The sequence below is a fragment of the Apteryx rowi genome, unplaced genomic scaffold (assembly GCF_003343035.1).
Source record: "Apteryx rowi isolate R43461 unplaced genomic scaffold, aptRow1 scaffold_710, whole genome shotgun sequence".
Lineage (NCBI taxonomy): Eukaryota > Metazoa > Chordata > Aves > Apterygiformes > Apterygidae > Apteryx > Apteryx rowi.
Window position 1 is genome coordinate 179,658 of NW_020450995.1, and position 17,585 is coordinate 197,242.

The 17,585-nt window shown below is 40.1% G+C and overlaps 2 protein-coding genes across 3 annotated transcripts in view; one reads left to right on the forward strand and one right to left on the reverse strand.

Annotated features, from left to right (window-relative positions):
- Positions 1-18: 18 nt before the first annotated feature.
- On the forward strand, positions 19-4,649 carry JKAMP (JNK1/MAPK8 associated membrane protein). Of its 2 annotated transcripts, XM_026087295.1 has the most exons (7): positions 19-227; positions 334-444; positions 980-1,134; positions 1,935-2,141; positions 2,783-2,964; positions 3,709-3,785; positions 4,086-4,649. In XM_026087295.1, exons 2-7 carry the CDS (start codon positions 367-369, stop codon positions 4,302-4,304), a joined length of 918 nt encoding a protein of 305 aa, XP_025943080.1. In that variant the 5' UTR covers positions 19-227; positions 334-366; the 3' UTR covers positions 4,305-4,649. The 2 variants fall into 2 exon arrangements, with proteins under 2 accessions (XP_025943080.1, XP_025943081.1); XM_026087296.1 differs by lacking the exon at positions 334-444.
- Positions 4,650-5,228: 579 nt separating this feature from the next.
- The window catches only part of LOC112976270 (coiled-coil domain-containing protein 175-like), a 31,683-nt gene continuing 19,326 nt past the window's right edge, over positions 5,229-17,585 (reverse strand). The window contains exons 13-19 of the mRNA XM_026087290.1: positions 17,295-17,426; positions 11,746-11,884; positions 11,374-11,453; positions 9,772-9,924; positions 8,150-8,252; positions 7,989-8,032; positions 5,229-7,685 (exon numbers count right to left, since the gene is read on the reverse strand). Of these exons, the coding sequence (XP_025943075.1) occupies positions 7,428-7,685; positions 7,989-8,032; positions 8,150-8,252; positions 9,772-9,924; positions 11,374-11,453; positions 11,746-11,884; positions 17,295-17,426 (909 nt within the window). The 3' untranslated portion in view covers positions 5,229-7,427. The remainder of the gene's footprint in view (positions 7,686-7,988; positions 8,033-8,149; positions 8,253-9,771; positions 9,925-11,373; positions 11,454-11,745; positions 11,885-17,294; positions 17,427-17,585) is intronic.

The following is a 17,585-nucleotide window of genomic DNA, read 5'->3' on the forward strand; positions in this document are numbered from 1 at the left end:
GTCCCCGGCGGTGCCGTGCCGGGGGGGCCCGCTCGCTGCTCTGGGCTCTGGGGAGCCGCTGCCAGCCGTGCGCGGTGCGCGGGGCCCGAGAGGCGAGGGAGCGCTGCAGCACCGCGGTCTCTCCTCTGCCCGCAGCCGTGGATATCCAGCCCGCCTGCCTCGGGCTGTACTGCGGCAGGACCGTGCTGTCGGTGAACGGCTCCCTGGAGACCTACGGGGACTGCGGGGTAAGTGCGGGAGGGCGGGACAGGTGGGGGGGCTGAAGCAGGTCCTGGGCAACTGGGATTGCAAGGTTGCAGACCACTGTTGGCTTTATCCCTTTGGTACCCCAAGGAAAGAGGTCAAGATGAAGACTATGAAGGGAGGATGCAGCTCTGCGCAGCTCCTTATGGAAAGCAGGAGCCACTCAGGGCAAGGCCCTCCTGCGGGGGTGCTGAAGGCTTGGTGAGAACCAGGGGGCCAGACAAGGGGGCAGGTGGCAGAAGGTGGAGAAGACGTGGGTATGGAGAACTGTGTCAAAAGCAGCAGACTCCTTGAGGAGAGCAGTGTACTGGTCCTGAGCTTTCGCTAGGAAGAGATCTCTGGAGATTGCGCATTGATTTTAATGGAGTACAAGGAAGGGTAGGATCCAGGGAGGGTGGAGTGAACCAGAAGCAAGAAACTCTGTGGGACAGTGGTTGTGAGTGGCCTGGTGAGTGAGCTTAGTAATGAAAGTGAGATGTAGTGACAGCGGGACAGAAGAAGGGAGTCTAGGATGAAGCCTTTTAAGATGGATCATGTTTGTTTATATTAGCAAGTAAGGGCCAGAGAGTGCAAGGCTAGTATAAGCTGGAGAAATTATTGAGATTGATGTTTGATCTCCTTAAAAATCTGAAAAACTTCACGTCCCAGTACTACTTCAAGCTACTTTTTCAGCAGTTGAAATTATTGGCTATTGGTACTTGGATGCTTTGTAAATACAGTCTTGTGCTTTTGTTAGGTATGTCCTAGAGGACAAAGAACTGATGACAACAAAATCTGTCGTGAATGTATCGAATCTCCAGACCGCTATGACTGGCTATACCTTGGCTTTATGGCCATGCTTCCCCTGGTTTTACACTGGTTCTTTATTGAATGGTATTCAGGAAAAAAGAGGTTAGTATACTCTTCCTTTAAAAAAACCCAAAACTTATTTTTAAAGAAATCTCATAACCATATGTGATCAGTCTGAGATGCTGAATGGAATTTGCCAGCACTTGAAGCTGTTAGTTGCACTGATGCAGCAGCACCTCAGCTTTGAGTGTGCTGGAGGGCACGTATGGGTCCATGAAGGCACATGTTTAATTGTGTAAGATATTTCCATTGGTCTAGAGCTCTTCCTCTGCCATTTTTTGAAATAATCTAATTCACCTATTTATATGGAGAAAAAATGCCTTTTTTTTTCTATTTACACTCTGTTTTTACAAAAGTGATGCAATATGTTTCACATTTTGATAAACATCCTCTTTATGAATCAGTTATGGAATCTTCATGACTGTTCCTTCTGAATATTGAGATAGTCTTTTCCTCTTGATTCTCTCAAGGAGAGTTCTTCACATGTATGAGTTAAAGGCTAGATTTGCGCCATGCTTTTGTGATGCCTTTATTCCATGCTTCCACAAGTGGCAAAGAGACTTCTTCCCAACTGAGCATCTGCTGAGCATAGCGGAATCCGGATTGTTTATAATTTATGTATGAGTGAGTGTATCAGTCATCTGATATATTGCACATTAGTTTTTATGTTCAGCTTAGAAAACTTCATTTTTTGTTCAAGCAGGTTTATCCTATCCTCAGTCATAGTGACTCTTAACTCTGCAGGAGGTTCTGTATTGTATGGGTCTCCACTCTTCACTTGTCTTTTAGATTTACTTTAGTGGTAGCAAAATAGTAGTAAATCTCTCCCTCTCCTTCCACAGTTCCAGTGCACTGTTCCAACATGTCACGGCTTTGTTTGAGTGCAGTATTGCAGCAATTATTACGCTACTTGTGAGTGATCCAGTTGGCTCTCTGTATATCCGTTCCTGCAAGGTAAAGAAGCTTTCAGACTGGTATACGATGCTTTACAATCCAAGTCCTGATTACATCACCACAGTGCACTGCACTCATGAAGCAGTCTATCCTCTGTGAGTATAAAGGCTATTGTACTTGTATCCGTCACTTTCTTTTGTACAAGTTTGTTTCTATCCATATACATTCTTTTCAAAGCTGCAGAAAGTGTTCGGTTATATATAACTTGGACCAATGAGTATCAAAACCCTTGAAGTCTTTCAATTTGCTGAGCAGTCTTGTGTGTGAAACACCTAATAACTTTCTGAATCAGAACAAACCAGCTGTCTAGCAGTTTCTGTTTCTGTGTTTTCCTGTTGCTACATCCTGACTGTGCAGGGGAAGTCCATCCTGTCACAAGCTGCTGGCATGATTACAATTGCTGGTATTCTTACAGATGATGGAAACCTCACAAATAAGTATTCCAGGGAGCTTTCTGTGATCAGCTTCTTTCTTGCTGCCAAAGAAGGTGGCATAGTCTAGACTATTTAGCTATTAAGCATAAGACTCATTTTGCTCCCATGTTTGCTACATCTTGACTGTTTGAGCTAGGAAGAGGCAATCTGTCATTCTGTGTCTGCATATTGCCCTCCTGTAATATCCTTAGACTGTAAGTTCTTTAGAATTGATTCTCACTAATCCGAAATTTCCTGGATGTAAATGAGTCTGCAGGACATACAGAACTGCAAATTTTAACCCATCTCTCTTTTATTTGCAGGTACACAATTGTGTTTATATACTATGCCTTCTGTCTTGTGTTAATGATGCTACTTCGACCTCTTCTGGTTAAGAAAATTGCCTGTGGTTTAGGAAAGTCTGATCGCTTTAAAAGCATTTATGCAGCACTTTATTTCTTCCCTATTCTCACCGTGCTTCAGGCGGTTGGAGGAGGCCTGCTCTGTGAGTTCTCTGCTTATAACACTAAACAAAAGTACCTGTAATCACACGTTAACAGATGACTAAAGAGGGGGGAGTGAAGGGACACAATTTTTTTTTTTCTTTTTTTTTCTTTGCAAGTGAGGATATTGTGTAAGGTTATTGTGGATTGTGAGGCATCTTATCTGAAAAGGTTGCTTGTTAGTAGGCCTTTCCTAACCAGGCTCTTGATCATCACTGCTTTCCCTGTGCTTGTGCTGCTAGAGGTTGTCCCTTTTTCCAAAAAGGGAACAGAGTGGGGTATAAATGGAAACTGAATGCTTCTCCTAGAGGGAGTTAATTTCACTCTAAGGTAGAGTGCATCTGATTTCTGAAATGGAGTAAAGCGTAAGTTTGGGGAATTAGCTATCCTTTGCTTTAGCTTCCAGCATACTTGTGAAATGGGAGGAGACAGCTGCCACAAAATCCCTGCTCAGCCAGACTGCTTTCCTGTCTTCCTTTTTCAATTGGTGATTTAAGTGTACAGTAACTGTAACTAGAAATATTAGCATCATTTGCACTTGTCAAAAGTTAAATTTAAAACCTGACTAAAGCACAGAATAGTCATGCTTGGCTGACCCTTTTTGTTGCACATTTGATATAATGCTAACAGGTGGGCTACAGTAGCTTAGTTTACTTCGCAGCCTTGGTTATATGTGGAACAATGATATTTTTCAGCAGAGATCATACATTCTTTTTCCTTCTAAAATGTTCAATGTTTGCCTCTAGATTATGCCTTTCCATATATCATACTGGTGTTATCTTTGGTTACACTGGCTGTGTACATGTCTGCTTCTGAAGTGGAGGTAGGTAAACATGTTTTTCCTGTTAAAACTCATAATATAAAAATACTTAAATGAGTAGAGGCTTTGTCTCTTGCATTTTCTCAGCAGTGTATTCTGTATTTAAATCTCTTCCTTTATGAGCTGGAGGAAGCTCCTGCAAGACTTTTCTCTTGTGGTATGCTGAGAAATTGTATTATGTACTGGAAAGGCTCAGACTCAGGCTTCATGCAGTGTCTCTGTACACTACCTGCAGCTTCTTTTAAACATCAGATGCTTGGTAACAGGCTGAATGCTAACGGGATTCTGTGTTTATTTTGCAAGTCTTTCAAGGATCTTCTTGTCAGGAAGAAAAGGCTTGTTGTCCTCTTCAGCCACTGGTTACTTCATGCCTACGGAATCATTTCCATTTCCAAACTGGATAAGCTTGAGCAGGACCTCCCATTGCTGGCGTTGGTACCTGCTCCTGCCCTCTTCTACTTGCTGACTGCAAAGTATACTGAGCCATCACGCATACTCTCGGAAGGTGGAAATGGACATTAAAGAGCCTGTGCCAACAATGCTGTCCTATTTGTCTGGATTAAGCAAATTTAGTGCTTGTTATGCATCTGAAAACTTCTGTTTTAAAAGAAGTTATTTGTGTACAAAACTTCAAGGTGAAACATCTCTGAGTGAGTTTATGGAATATGAAAAAGCTGCACTTTTTATTCTTCATAAATAGCTTAAACAGATCAAAGGGAATGTCTTTGTATCTATTTATCACTGTGAATCTGTATAAAAGCTTGTGACACATTCTAGTACACTTTTTTTGCTTGTATATGTTTATTTCCTAATACAATATTTTAGATGTTGTTTGAATAAAACAATAACAGAACTTGGTTCTCATGAGATTTTCTAGCTTCTTTCACCCACCATGTGGAACTATTGTCCTCCTGAGACCAAGAAGGGAAAGGAAGTTCAAATATTTCATTTTGACTAAAAAAAAAAAAAAAAAACTCTCGAGCTTCTTCTCACCTCCCCTTCACCACTCTTTGCTGGGAAGGAGAGGAAATACATTGTGAAGTTCTCTAAAGTATATTTTATACTCTATGTACTTGATTCAGGTATGGAGACTTCCTCCTGATTGATTAGTAGCATCCTTTCCCACTAAAGTCATTTTCTTATACCCTGACTACAGCTTTCCACCTAGGGGAAGAGAAAAACTTTAGTGTGATCCTAAAACTTCTGTCAGCAAACCACTTGCTGCAGGTGAAGTATGTAAGATTATTTATATTTATATATATATATATATATAAATAAAGCCTGTGAAGTATTTAGTAATTATATATGGATATAGCCCTGTCTACCTCTTTCAGCAATGTCACCTTAGCTACCTCTTGCTGTGGGAAAGCTTCATGCCAGCTTGGTCAGTTTGTTAGTAGTGCCAAAAGTGTACAACTTTTGCGGTTTGATTTTTTTCAGCTGGACCAGTCTGATGTGTGGCCACAGCAGCAGCCATAATACAACAGCAGCTGTGGTCATACAGGGGTGGAATTTAGCAGCTGAGAAAGGAGAGGAATAACTGCATCTTTGGCATAAATGCTATCCCAATCACAGATCTTTACACAATATCGCTATTGGAATGCTATAAACAGCCAGAATGACTATAGTAGCAGATCTAGACAATGTGGGCAGCCTTGAGGGTAATCTAAACCCAATGTAGACAAAAAATAGCACAGATTAAAAAAACCCAAACAAGAACTAGGAGAGGCTTTATCTCCTACAGGAGATATCATCATCACTTCTCTACTACTCTCCTAAAGTTTCTTTATATTCCTGAAAATTTCATATTGTATCATCATCTCTCCATATTGCTATGGACAACCGCACTTCAAAGTAAAGGTACAGTGAAAAGGGACAGCGCCTGCAGGCAGCTTGTGGAGAGGTTGGTTTGGGTGTTCTCTCAGCTGGTCTACCTCGAGGTGTCGCTGTCCTCTGTTCAACAGCTAAGAGCCTTTCTCAATAGAGGGTTTAATTTTGTTAAATGTGATATGTTTCCTTTGTTCGCTGGAATGCCAGTTAACAGACAGGTTCACTGCTGCTAAAAATAGTGCACAAACAAAATAAATCTTGCATGCAGAAACAAGGTTTTATTTAGGGATTAAGGAAGTAATTGATCTCCTTAAGGAAATCAAACAAATTCTGTCTATACTGCTACATACAAAATGTAATTTGCAGGCACATGAGTCTAGAGGACAGTTCTAAAAATACAGTCTTAAATTCACATATTAAAATACCAATTTCCAGTAACTGACAGTTTCATAGGCACATTTTTCTTTAAAATGTCCTAAGCACAGTTTTGTGCCTATATCTGTGCACAGTGGCCACATTAGTACATGTGCAGTGGATAAGTGAGCAGCTAATGCAGCAGCATGCAGAAAAAGCCATTTACAAATGTACAGTAATGATGTCTGTACACTTTTATGTGCATTCTGTATGGACAATGTGGACCAGGTTTAAAAATTAGGCTATACATTGTTTTTAAAAAGAAAAGCAACAACAAATCTCAAGCAAAAATTAGCTTTAGTGAAGAGTACATCTATTGCTAGGTGTAGAATAATATTAATTTTAAATGTCCAAGAATCAGGGAGTCTATTAAAAGCAGAGCTTACAGGAACTCAGAGAACTGTATGGGCCATGCATGGCATAACCAAACGTTTACCTTTCCTTCTGGGCGCCAGTGTTTTAGCCTTCAGCCGAATCTGGAATGTAAAATACAAATTAATAAACTCTCTTCATCACCTGCTCTCACTAGCATAAAAAAACCACAGTGACAATCACAGAGTGTTAGGCAGATGTAACTAAATAAATAGATATTTTTGAATGACCAAGCAATATTTTTGTGTAGGCTCCTTATCTAGAAGCTTGCCCTGTACGTTTCACACCAAAAATAATACTGGCACTGAGTCTCTTCACCATGCCTCGCCTCTCCCAGGGAGATGCCCTTCCTCACCCCTCTCCCTAGCTTCCTGGCACATTACCCAGACCCAAGGATTTCAAAGCAGCCTGAATGCCGTAGCCCTTCAACTTTACAACATGATTAAAAGACAGAATCTGTAACAAGCCCGTAGCCACACAAAGACCAAACCTGTGACTCATTACAGATAAGAACTCTCTGAACTAACAATGAAAGCCAAAGTCTGCAGGATTTGAGTTAAAAAGAGGACCTGAAGCAAGTGATTTTGCTTGTATGAGCCTAGGGCCCCTGTGTCCTATCACCCTCCAAGACAGCAGTATAAAATATTGTTGATTTAAATTGAAACAGCAGTACAAATTGCCCATGTGTAAAATTCTAGACACCATAAATATTAATTAACCATGTAGTCCTACAGTGATAACCATGCAACAACAACTGCAGGACCAAGGGTTTGTTAGTTTTATTTATCCTTTGTGGAAAAGCTAATGTATAATTCTGCAAAGATCAGTGACACTCAGAGTATTTTCTATAGCCCCCTCACTGTCATTGTCACAAATCTCATGGAAGTGGAAATTAAAGATAATAATATTCAGATTGTGTTATAAGGCATGCCTAATTCTGCTAATAAATGCATCAGCTTTTCCACTGTGACTCTAAGTCTAGATCTGCAAATAGGGTGATCTGGTATGACACAGCTGTACTACTATTTCCTAACAAGCTGCTAAAATGAACATATTCAACAGAAGTCCAATGGGTTTAAAAAAAAGAAAGAGCAGAAAAGGAAAAGAATAGGTTTGGTGTATCTTACAGTGAGCCACTCTGGATGTTTTTTCAAATAGAGAATCGAGTCCTTCCAATTTATTTTGTAGCCTGCTATTAATATCACTGATCTTTTTCTCTCGTTGCTGAATTTTTGTTATTAGAGCTGTCACTGCTTTTAGTATTTCCCGCTCATTCTCCAAAAATTCCTGTAATGAGACAAAGTAGAATTTCTTTTTTCTTAAAAATAAAAAACTCATAAAATATTATGACACTTCTTTTGTTTATCTTGTTTTTCCATAGCTTGCCTGGCCACCAAACCTGCAGCTCTGCTGGAAGCTTTTCATTAACTACCTGATGCTGGCACACAGCAGCTAGAAAACACAAGTTTAATACTTTTTCCCTGTATGATTTCAAAAAGTGTAACGCCTTATTTGTAGGATGAAATTCTGTTTTTGACATGATAAGAAAAGAATTTATGCAAAGTAGTAGCATACAAAACTGAAATTCACCTTTTGAATAGAGTTGTCCTCTGACCATCCCTTCAGAAGAAGATCTACAACAGAGTCAAAAGTTAAAACATGGTAGGAAGCTCTGCAAACAAGAAATAAGGACTCAAAGATATTCTTAAAAAAAATCACTTTTTGTTTTGAAATATTTATTAACATGTTACCATGAAGCACTGCTAGGTCATTCAGGATTTTGGCTGTTGCTGACTTGTGGTTTTCTGCTTCAAAATTCATTGCAAAAATATCTTCTTTTATCTGTGCATTGCACTGTGAAAAAATAATTACAGCCAAATACTTGTCACAGTTTTTAATATTTCTAAATAGTTTCTAAACAGTTTCACAGTTTTTAAAGAGACCAGAAAGAAGAAACTTTTTTTTTTTTTTTAACTTACAGATATACAAGGTTAATGTATTCCTCAGGACTTGCTTTCTTTTGACAACAGCATCCATTTGATCTTGTTGAACAAATTTTAACAGTTGCCAAAATAAACATATGCTAGCTATGTCTATACCACCAAATAAAATAGGTCAGGGCACAGAGAGCAAGTGGAACGGCCCACGTCATGCCCACGTAGTAAAACTCTTCCCCACTCTCTTCCCCATGAGAGGATGGACTCATCCACAGTGGGGCAACTGAACTAATCGTTGGTTTGTGCTGTCCCCTGAGCTACACCCAGGATGGGCTAAGATGTGCTAGGCGGCCCAGGTCAGATACAATAAACAGCATTTCCTGGTGCAATATGGGCATCAAAAAAAAAAAAAAAAATCCAACCCAGAGCTTCTCAGGCCTGTTAGTGAACCGTGCATAAGGGGAGGAATATTTGTACTGTAAACAAGGGTTTCCTTTCTGATGGAAGCCTTTGTTTCCATGAGGATATAATCAGATAGAGCCACAGAGCAGCTGCTACCCAGCATCTTCAATGCTAGCCTACGTAGGGTCCAGTTCTGAACAGCAGCCTGACACCAATTGGCAATGACACTGCTTTTACAAGCTTTCCTTGTGTGTTTTATGGAGAAGGAAGTTCCACTAGCCTGATAGCCAAGGGCCCCAAAGTTATACAGAATATTTCCAAAGGCATACAGATAACCTGGCAGCTTAAATCCCATTTTCAAAAGTGAAGTAGGAACTTTGGTATCTAAGCCCAGTCGTTTCCAGTGAGGATTCAGCACCTGAGTGCTTAGACAGGATGGAAGTGCCCCAAAACTGTATTGCTTGAGACCAGAGCTGGATGCACCAGGGAAAAGACAGAGGTTTCTCCACTCACCAGAAGTCAACAGGATTGCTTCCCTGCCATTTTGCTGAGAGTGGCTGACCAGAGGACCTATTTGTTGAGTGGGTGCTGAAGAGGCTCTTATACTTGATTAACCCTCTCTGATTTACAGTGTTTCTCCTATCATGATAAAAATATCATATAATCACAGAATAATTTAGGTTGGAAAGGACACTAAGAGGTCATCCCACTACTCAAAGCAGAGCCAACTTTGACATTAGATCAGGTTGCTCAGACCCTTAAACAGTTGAGTTTTTAACATCTCCAAAGATGGAGGTCCCCCAGCCTCTCTGAGTGCCTGTTCGTGTTTAGCTGTACACTGTTCTGAGGGCAAGAGTTCAGCATCTACCTCACTTGGGAAGCTACATCCCATCACTTAGCTGGGTATGGGCCTTCTGGCAGGCAGCACAACAGCTATCAACACCACACTTTTGGAAAAAAATGCAGTAAAAAAGCAGCACTAGAACAGGGTCTTCATACTGAGAAGGAACGCTGTCAGCCCTCAATATACTCACTAATTTTAATCTGCAGTTCTCATTGTTCACAATGTCGAGTTTTCTGTTGATCTCGTAGATGTCTCTTTCCAGCCACTTCATACTCTCTGTATGATTTTTCAATTGGCCTAACGCAGTGTCACGCTTGATCCGCAATTGATTCCTCAGCTCCAGCTGTAAACAAACCCTTTAGTGCTAACTGATCTTAACTCTGTATAGGATTTTTGTACTCTGAACAAACTGAAAAGGGTTTTTACTATGTGGTACCCTTCATCTAAAAATTTCAAAGGGCCACCTGAGACAGGTATCTAAACCCTCTTACCAATGAGAATAAAGTGATACAGAGAAGGGGAGCAATTGCTCACCGTCCAAAAGAAAGGAATCAGCTTTGACATGAAGTGACATCCCTACCACAGAGCCACCCCAAATGGCAGAAATATCACATTTCTGTCACTGAATGTCCGGCTGTACACAACTGTTTTTGCACTGTACTGCTAGGTTGGAGAAACAGGTCCCCTTTCTCTGAACCAGAGAGAGTTTCTGTGCTGATATGGCTTCTGTGGAGCAGTCACCAGAGAGATTCGCCTATGTATCAGGCCACTCGGGCATGAGTCCTGCAATCTGATCTGCACCACAACAGAGTTCATCTTCATGTAGTTTATTTGGTATCTTTCATACAAAGCAGTTATGGACTTCTCAGTAACTAAATACCTTTAATCCTTCCCATTAACACCAGAAGATGCAAATAAACACCTTTGCTACCTAGAAGTTTTGTTCTGGCAGAGAAACGAAAAGCAGAAGGAATCAGATTGTGTGCCTAGAATGTACAGCCCAGCTGGAGCCAGCTCTGGCCAGGCTGCCTGAGGCGCAGCACACCTAGACAAACGGCCACGGTACATGCTGAGACTGTTTTGTGTGCGCACTGCAAAAATGGCCAGCATGGGCACAGCAGGTCTCACGTGCACTGTGGTTGCTGTGCTCAGGCTCACCAGCTGCAGCAGGTCTGAGTGGGGTGGACAGGCAGACTCACTGTGCCAGTTCTGTAGGGACTGTCCGGCTGGGGAACAGTAGATCCACCATGCCTAAGACTTTTTGAACCATTGCATCTACCCCCACAGCTATACAGTTTTCTTTCTTCTCACATTGGCGCTGATTGAAATGCCTGAAGTCAGAACTAAGGAAGACAGATAAAGAGGCAAGGATACAGAAAGGTTTTTCAGATGTGAATTACTGAAGCAGCAGAATCTCCTGCCCCAGCAGTAGCAAGCATCTGAATGGGAGCAGGTTCACAAGGGGCCTTCTTTCACCTGAGTAACCCCTAGCTTCTTTTTGGCCTGCTCACATGCCTGAGGGATGCAAAATCAAGCATAAGGGCAGCTTGCTACAAATGCTGGGCCACAGGCTGAGCTGAGCTATGAAGCATGCCCAGATGGAAACCCCCTACATGAAGCAACTGTGGAACCAAACATGAGGTCACAGAAGCACAAGAACAGAGAGGAAGGTATGTCCCAAGCCCCAGCCTGTCACCCCCAGTCTCAATGGGTGCCTATTCTTTACTGGGAGGGGATAAAGCTGATGGTGGGAACTTCACAGAAAAGTTTAAGCTAAGTTTCAAGCAGTTACCATTTCCTCCTTGAGCTTCCCAGTAGTCTTGATTGACTGCTCAATGGCTCTTTTGGCTTTCATTTCTTCATCTTTCCTTTCTAAAAAGCAGGGAAAAGATTTTTAGACAGTGTAATGGCTGAACATTAAAGTTAAGCTGTTATAAGGAAAACTGGGTTCTGTTGGTAAGTGATCTGTTTAGCATGTCTGGCATTGTTTTTAAATACTTCCAATTTATATTATGGCCATGTCTACAGATTCCAATTGTTTCAAAGAGCTCAGTTTCTGCTTGCTTCACTGCTCACCTGAACCACAGAGAAAGGACTATGGTAAAAATGCTTTCTGAAAAGCAAGAGAAAGTCCCACTCCACAGAAGAGCTACATAATACTTACTTAAAAATGATTTCCTGAGTTCTTCATATTTTGTATGCTTCTGTTCTAATTCTCTCTGGGTTTCTTCCAAGGTTAGTCTGCTTATGTTTAATTCTTGTTCTTTTTGATGCAGATTCTCAGTTGCAGTTTTGAAGTCATTCTTTAATGAAAATAAATGTTAATCAATCAACAATCTATCTAAGCAGCATTTAATGCATAAATAATTCAATGTGTGCAGATGAAAAAACATAGAAAATAAGACTAGAAGTGATCCCAAGAGGTCATCTTAGTCCATCCCTCTGCTCTACAGCAAGATCAATTAGACCTAAGTACCCATGACGGATGTTTGATCTATCCTTAAAAACCCTAGCAATAGAGATATCATTTCTCAGACAATTGATTCCAGGGTTTTACTATTTTTACTATCTGTGTGGTCAATGTTTTCTTAAGGGTGAACTTCTTAAGTTAAATCTACTCTGTTCCCTGTTATTTGTCTCATCTCAAGCGGACAAGGAGAAAATTTTATCATTTTGCTATATATCTTTTATATATTTGGAGGTTACGACCATGTCTTCTCTTAGATTGCTCTATTTTAAATGGAAAAGCTACACATTTCTTCAACTTTTCTTCTGATCATTTTTACTGAGCTCATTTCAGCTCTCCAAATAATCTACATCCTTCTTTAAATGAGGGATCAAAACCAGACACTGTACACCAGTTGTATCTTGCCAAAATTGGATAGAGTAGAAAACTTACTTCACATGTCTTGACATGCTATATACCTCTTCACACAGACTGGTTTGATAGTTGCCTTTTTTACCACTACATATCATTGTTCAACTTGGCAGCTTTAGTCCTAGTCACCACTGCGAGGCTTAAAGACCCCCTGCATGCTGGATTTGTACAGACAACTGTTTCTACCTAAGCACACAGATTTGTATTTTTTATGCCCCCCCCCTTTTTTTTTTCAACTTACTTCTCCAATTTGCTAAAATAATTCTGAATTCTAGTTCTGTCCTCCAGAGGGTGCTCCCAGTCCTATATTGTTTGCCATCTGCACATACGATAAACATTCTCTCTATCCTATCCTCCGAGTTATTAAGGAAAATACAGATTAGTTCCAGTCTGAGAACAGACCCCCTCAAACCAACTGGGTTCATTATTCTATTTTGGCAGTAAACCATTATCTAGGATGATTTTCCAACTGTTCTTGTACTGAGGATTCTTCAGCCTGCAAAAGAGACAACTGTAGGGACATACAATAAATGTATGTAAAATCATGAATGGAGAAGGGTAAAAGGGGTGGAGAAGATAAGAAGACAACAGCTATTCACTGCTTCTTAGAATACAAGAACTGTGAGATGCCAATAAACTTTTGAGACACTAGGTTTAAAACAAAAGAAAATTTTTGTTCTTATTAAATAAATTATGGAACTCACTGCTGTAGGTTGTTATGGAGGATAAATGTATACATGAATTAAAAGAAACAATAAGCAACAGAAAAATATTTCATTGAAGATTCAACATATCATAAAATTCCATTAAAAGCTATTAACCTAAAAATGCAGATACCATGTCTAGCCAAGGAAATTCATGACATTTCATTTGTCAGGGAGACTGTGCAGAAGAAGGATCATTCTATATTTGACCATTCTTATATTTCTTCTCTAAGTAGCACTACTGATCATTGCTGAAGACAGGACCCTGGAAGGACCAACCTTGTGTCTTACCCAGTATGGCTATTCTAGGAAATGAAGTTGATTTGGGCTTCACCTAGTCTTTACGTGTACTTAAAAATAATCATGAATACCTCTGAAATGGCTTCAGCTATTAAACTACCTGAAGGTGAATTTTGTCAGACCCAGATGACCTGAAAACCTCTAAGCTCTCTAGGTTTGTTTGCTAACTTGTTCCTTCCCTATCCTAGCCTGAGTTGTTACCTTTCTGAGGCAACACTGTTTAGATCAGCCATTTGATTCTGCTGACCCATCAGTGAAGCAAAACAAATTTAAAAAATTCTTCTTCTCACCACCAGTATGGAGTGCTTTCCTGTTATTCCACATGCCCTTTTCTATATTCATTTCATTCTGTGGCTTGACATGTCTCATTTTTAGGCTGTTTTTTTCATCATACTGATATTTCTTTAATATAAATGTAACTACATGGCTCCTGGATCTGAGCTGTACGTCCCCCTGTGACAGGGCTGCACAGACTTAATAGTCTGGGAATATTTGCACCGTGTTACATCAAAACAGGGGAGAAGAACTATTAGGTCTTAAAGACTAAGCAGATCATCACCTAAATACCATTACAAATCTGTACAATTTAATCCTTCTCTGTCTCATTCCTTAGCTTTAAAAATCTGACCTTTGGTTTTAAAGCAAAACATGTTTAATTCTATGTACATGCATCTCTCAGCACAGTGGAATCTCAAGCTGTTATGGCAAAAGGAACACAAGTCAGGAGTTAAATGACTTTCCAGTGGAAAACTAGATCTTTTTCTCTTTTGTTGCAATAGGTAAAAACAAGGAAGGTGAGAACCCATGTAGCCCTGTAATATGGTATTGCCATTACTCGTAACAAGCCGTAAGATTTGTACTGAGTTTGCAAGGCCTCGGGATTGAGGCTTGTCAGGCCTGCTCTGTCTGAAATTTTCTTGACCTGCGTATAGCTTTGTATCACTTGGTTTAGCTGTGACAGCAATTTCTAATTGATCGGGTAACTATAGCTGATTTGTGTTACTTTTATTTATCTTTGCGTGGTACAACCATAGTTTTCTATAGATAGCAGTAACAAGCAGTTATTCTGTGTAGAATAAGATATTTCTGACCCTAACACAATGATGTAGTGTAGAGAAATACTGACCTAGTATGATAGCAGAGGCCTTGAGAAATGGAGACAGGATGCAGCATAGAGGAGTACAGGCATGGGATGATAAGAGATGGGGCACAGGACTGGCACTGGAGACCCCATGCCTATAACCAACTCACTAAAAAAATGCAGACCTAGAGCTGGATAAAACTAGTTTTAGGGGCAAAAAAGAAAACAAAGAAACAGCATCTAGCATACTTAAAAGGCACCATATATGTAAAATTTGGATGTAACTCGGAGCTGCAGACCAATGAAGAAAGAGAAAGGTGTAAATGCATGTTAGTAAACATGTAAAAATGACCCCAAGTGGATCCTGGGGGCAGAAAGAAGAAACCATCAACTTGAACATCATATTCCTCCCCACAAAGGACTCCAGATGCTGACAGCTTGCTGTACCCCCGCCACCCCCTTCTGCCAACACCAGAGCAAAGCCACCAACCTTAGGACCCTGAGGAGCAGGGGAAGGATGAGCTAACACCAGGGAAAGGGATAGAAACTAAGAAGTGTTTGTGTTACAATTTTAATTGTATTATTACTAGTATTGCAACTTTTCTGTACATGAGTACTGTGACTACATTATTACTTGTTTTTCTGTAATAATTAAATCTAGACTAATGGTGATTCTTCAGTTAGATTGTTAAGATTTTCATTATACTAACAATGAATTCTTGGCTTTACTTATATATATATATGGCGTCCTTCCCTTGCCCATAAACATGATTTTGGGCACAACAGGAACAACCTATATAGGCTGAGAGACTTTGAGAACTATGTTAAAAGAGAGAAAAAAGGATACCCAGAAAATAAAGCCATAGGAAAAATAAAACTGGGACAGTATGTGAACACCAGGACCCTAAACTCACTTTTTTACATGCCATTGATGCCAAATGCTGTACTATACATTTTTGTTCCCTGTGAGACTCTGAAGTCAGGTTACTCATACCCATGCCTGTAATCAAAGACTAGGAACATCAGAAAACCACAAAGTGCATATGTTTGGATATGCTCACAATATTTTATATGGACTGTAGCAGAAGGAAGGGTGAAAAGAAAAAAAAAAGCTGAAAATACGGAGGAAAACAGATGAAGTGGAGATGGCACCACTGGCAGACACACATATGTGAAGAAGGCAGTGAAAGGAAGGTAGTTTGAGGCTCACTTCTATGTAGTTCTTTGATATCATGCATCATCATGATACTCCAGAGAGAGCCGAAGGAACCTGGACATAGGATCTGGCATTACTCATGTGGGAATTTATCCCCCCTGTACAGACCAGTGCCATGAGAGCAGAATCAGACAGAATCATTTTACAGATGAGACAGTGGATGGCAAGTACAAGAAAATGCTAAAAGTGCCAAATGAAAAACGGAGAAGAAAACAAAGCAGCTACAATTGTTTCATCAAAATGGTAGGAAATGAAAGCAAAGAAGGAAAACATTTAAAAATGGAGCAAATATCAGTGTGCGCCACTGAAGGAAAACAAACAGTTATAATTACTTCAACCTGGTTCTGTCCAGGCTACCAATGAAAAGACAACCATCTGATAACATTTTCATCAGCACCGTATTATATGAGAGAAAAACACTTTTAGAGTGGGTTACGTTAAAAAAAAAAAAAAAAAGACATCAGAGTAAGAGTAAAGGTATATCTAGCATGTCTTTTCTACAGGCGGCACAGCTCAACTGCCAGAAAGAGCAGGAGAATGAATCCAGCACAAATGTTTATTTAGCAGGGACAGGCTCAGCCTTGATCTGTAGGGAGTCCTCAGCAGCTACATGACCATAACTGTGCTGTGTGATATAGGAGCACACCCTCTGCTGCCAGCAAAATGAGAAAGGTCCCCAAGGCTTTTGTAAATCTACCTCTCTAAGGTCAGATACACAAAGAGGATATTTCCTACACTCCTGACATCTGATTTATCCTAGTTCAAACTGTTGACTGAGAGTCAGACAGTCGAGACAGATCCCTGGGGACAGAGCATATGCTATATACTGAAGATCGGAGAAGTGCTTGAAATTTCTGAAAGCTCCACATAGCTCATATTCAGCATTTCAGTGTCCTACTTTCTTTGGGAAAGAAAGCTCATCAGTGTTTTAAAGAACACAGACAATAAGCAGCCTTGGGTTCTGTCTTGCACACAACCAGTCACTCTAATAGATTTACTACACCAATAATTTTGAGCAGACTTTGATCAGTGTCTGAAAACAGGCTGTCATATTTCCATGAATGTTGAGCTGTTTACCCCAAAATGTTGGAACAAATTCTACATTAACAAATTACACATTGGGAAGCTCACAACAAAGCTGAACTGCATGCATGTCAGGACTGAATCTGGTCTTGCACGTATTTTTATTTTAAAATGGGAGACATCCCTTCTGAGAAACTTTTACTGCATGGCATTCTGTTGATGTATAGGGCCATATGCAAAGAAATACATACGTTGGTGTGTACTGATTCCAGTGGCTTAATAATCTGAGGGTCTCAGCCTAAGTGCTTACCAGCATAAAAAGAAAGAAACAACTAACATGAAACCCAATGAAACTGAAAAGTAGAGAATTTATCTGAAACAATTACCAACAGATGGGTCATACTGCCTTTGCAGATCCCAATGAGCATACCTTTACTGAGATGCAGCAAACACTGCCAACTCATCCACCAGAGACCTTTTCAAAGCCAATAAAAAGAACAACAAAACTTACCTCCAGACATTTTATTTTGTTAGTAAAATCCTCCTTATAATTCCTGTAGTCAGTTTCCCTCTTATTTACTTCTTCACTCAGGGCTTTGACTTGGTTTTCAGACTGCAAAAGTTCTTTCTCTAAGTCTTCAATCTCATTATGGAAAACAAAATGAAGAAGGTCAGTGATTTCTGTAATAGATAGTGTCTACTTGGACTACTCAGAAATAAATGATCAAAGCAAAATGAGAGCAATTTGCATTTAAAACATATTTTCTTTAAAATTATTAATAGGAGTTAAGGTCAAATCATT

What these genes read in the sequence shown, in the direction of transcription:
- JKAMP (XM_026087295.1), top strand. Translation starts at nt 367, where the DNA reads ATGCAGCTCTGCGCAGCTCCTTATGGAAAGCAGGAGCCACTCAGGGCA. An exon ending in TGGTATTCAGGAAAAAAGAG is followed by an intron (nt 1,135 to 1,934) that starts GTTAGTATACTC and finishes CTCCTTCCACAG; the next exon opens with TTCCAGTGCACTGTTCCAAC. An exon ending in GGTTGGAGGAGGCCTGCTCT is followed by an intron (nt 2,965 to 3,708) that starts GTGAGTTCTCTG and finishes GTTTGCCTCTAG; the next exon opens with ATTATGCCTTTCCATATATC.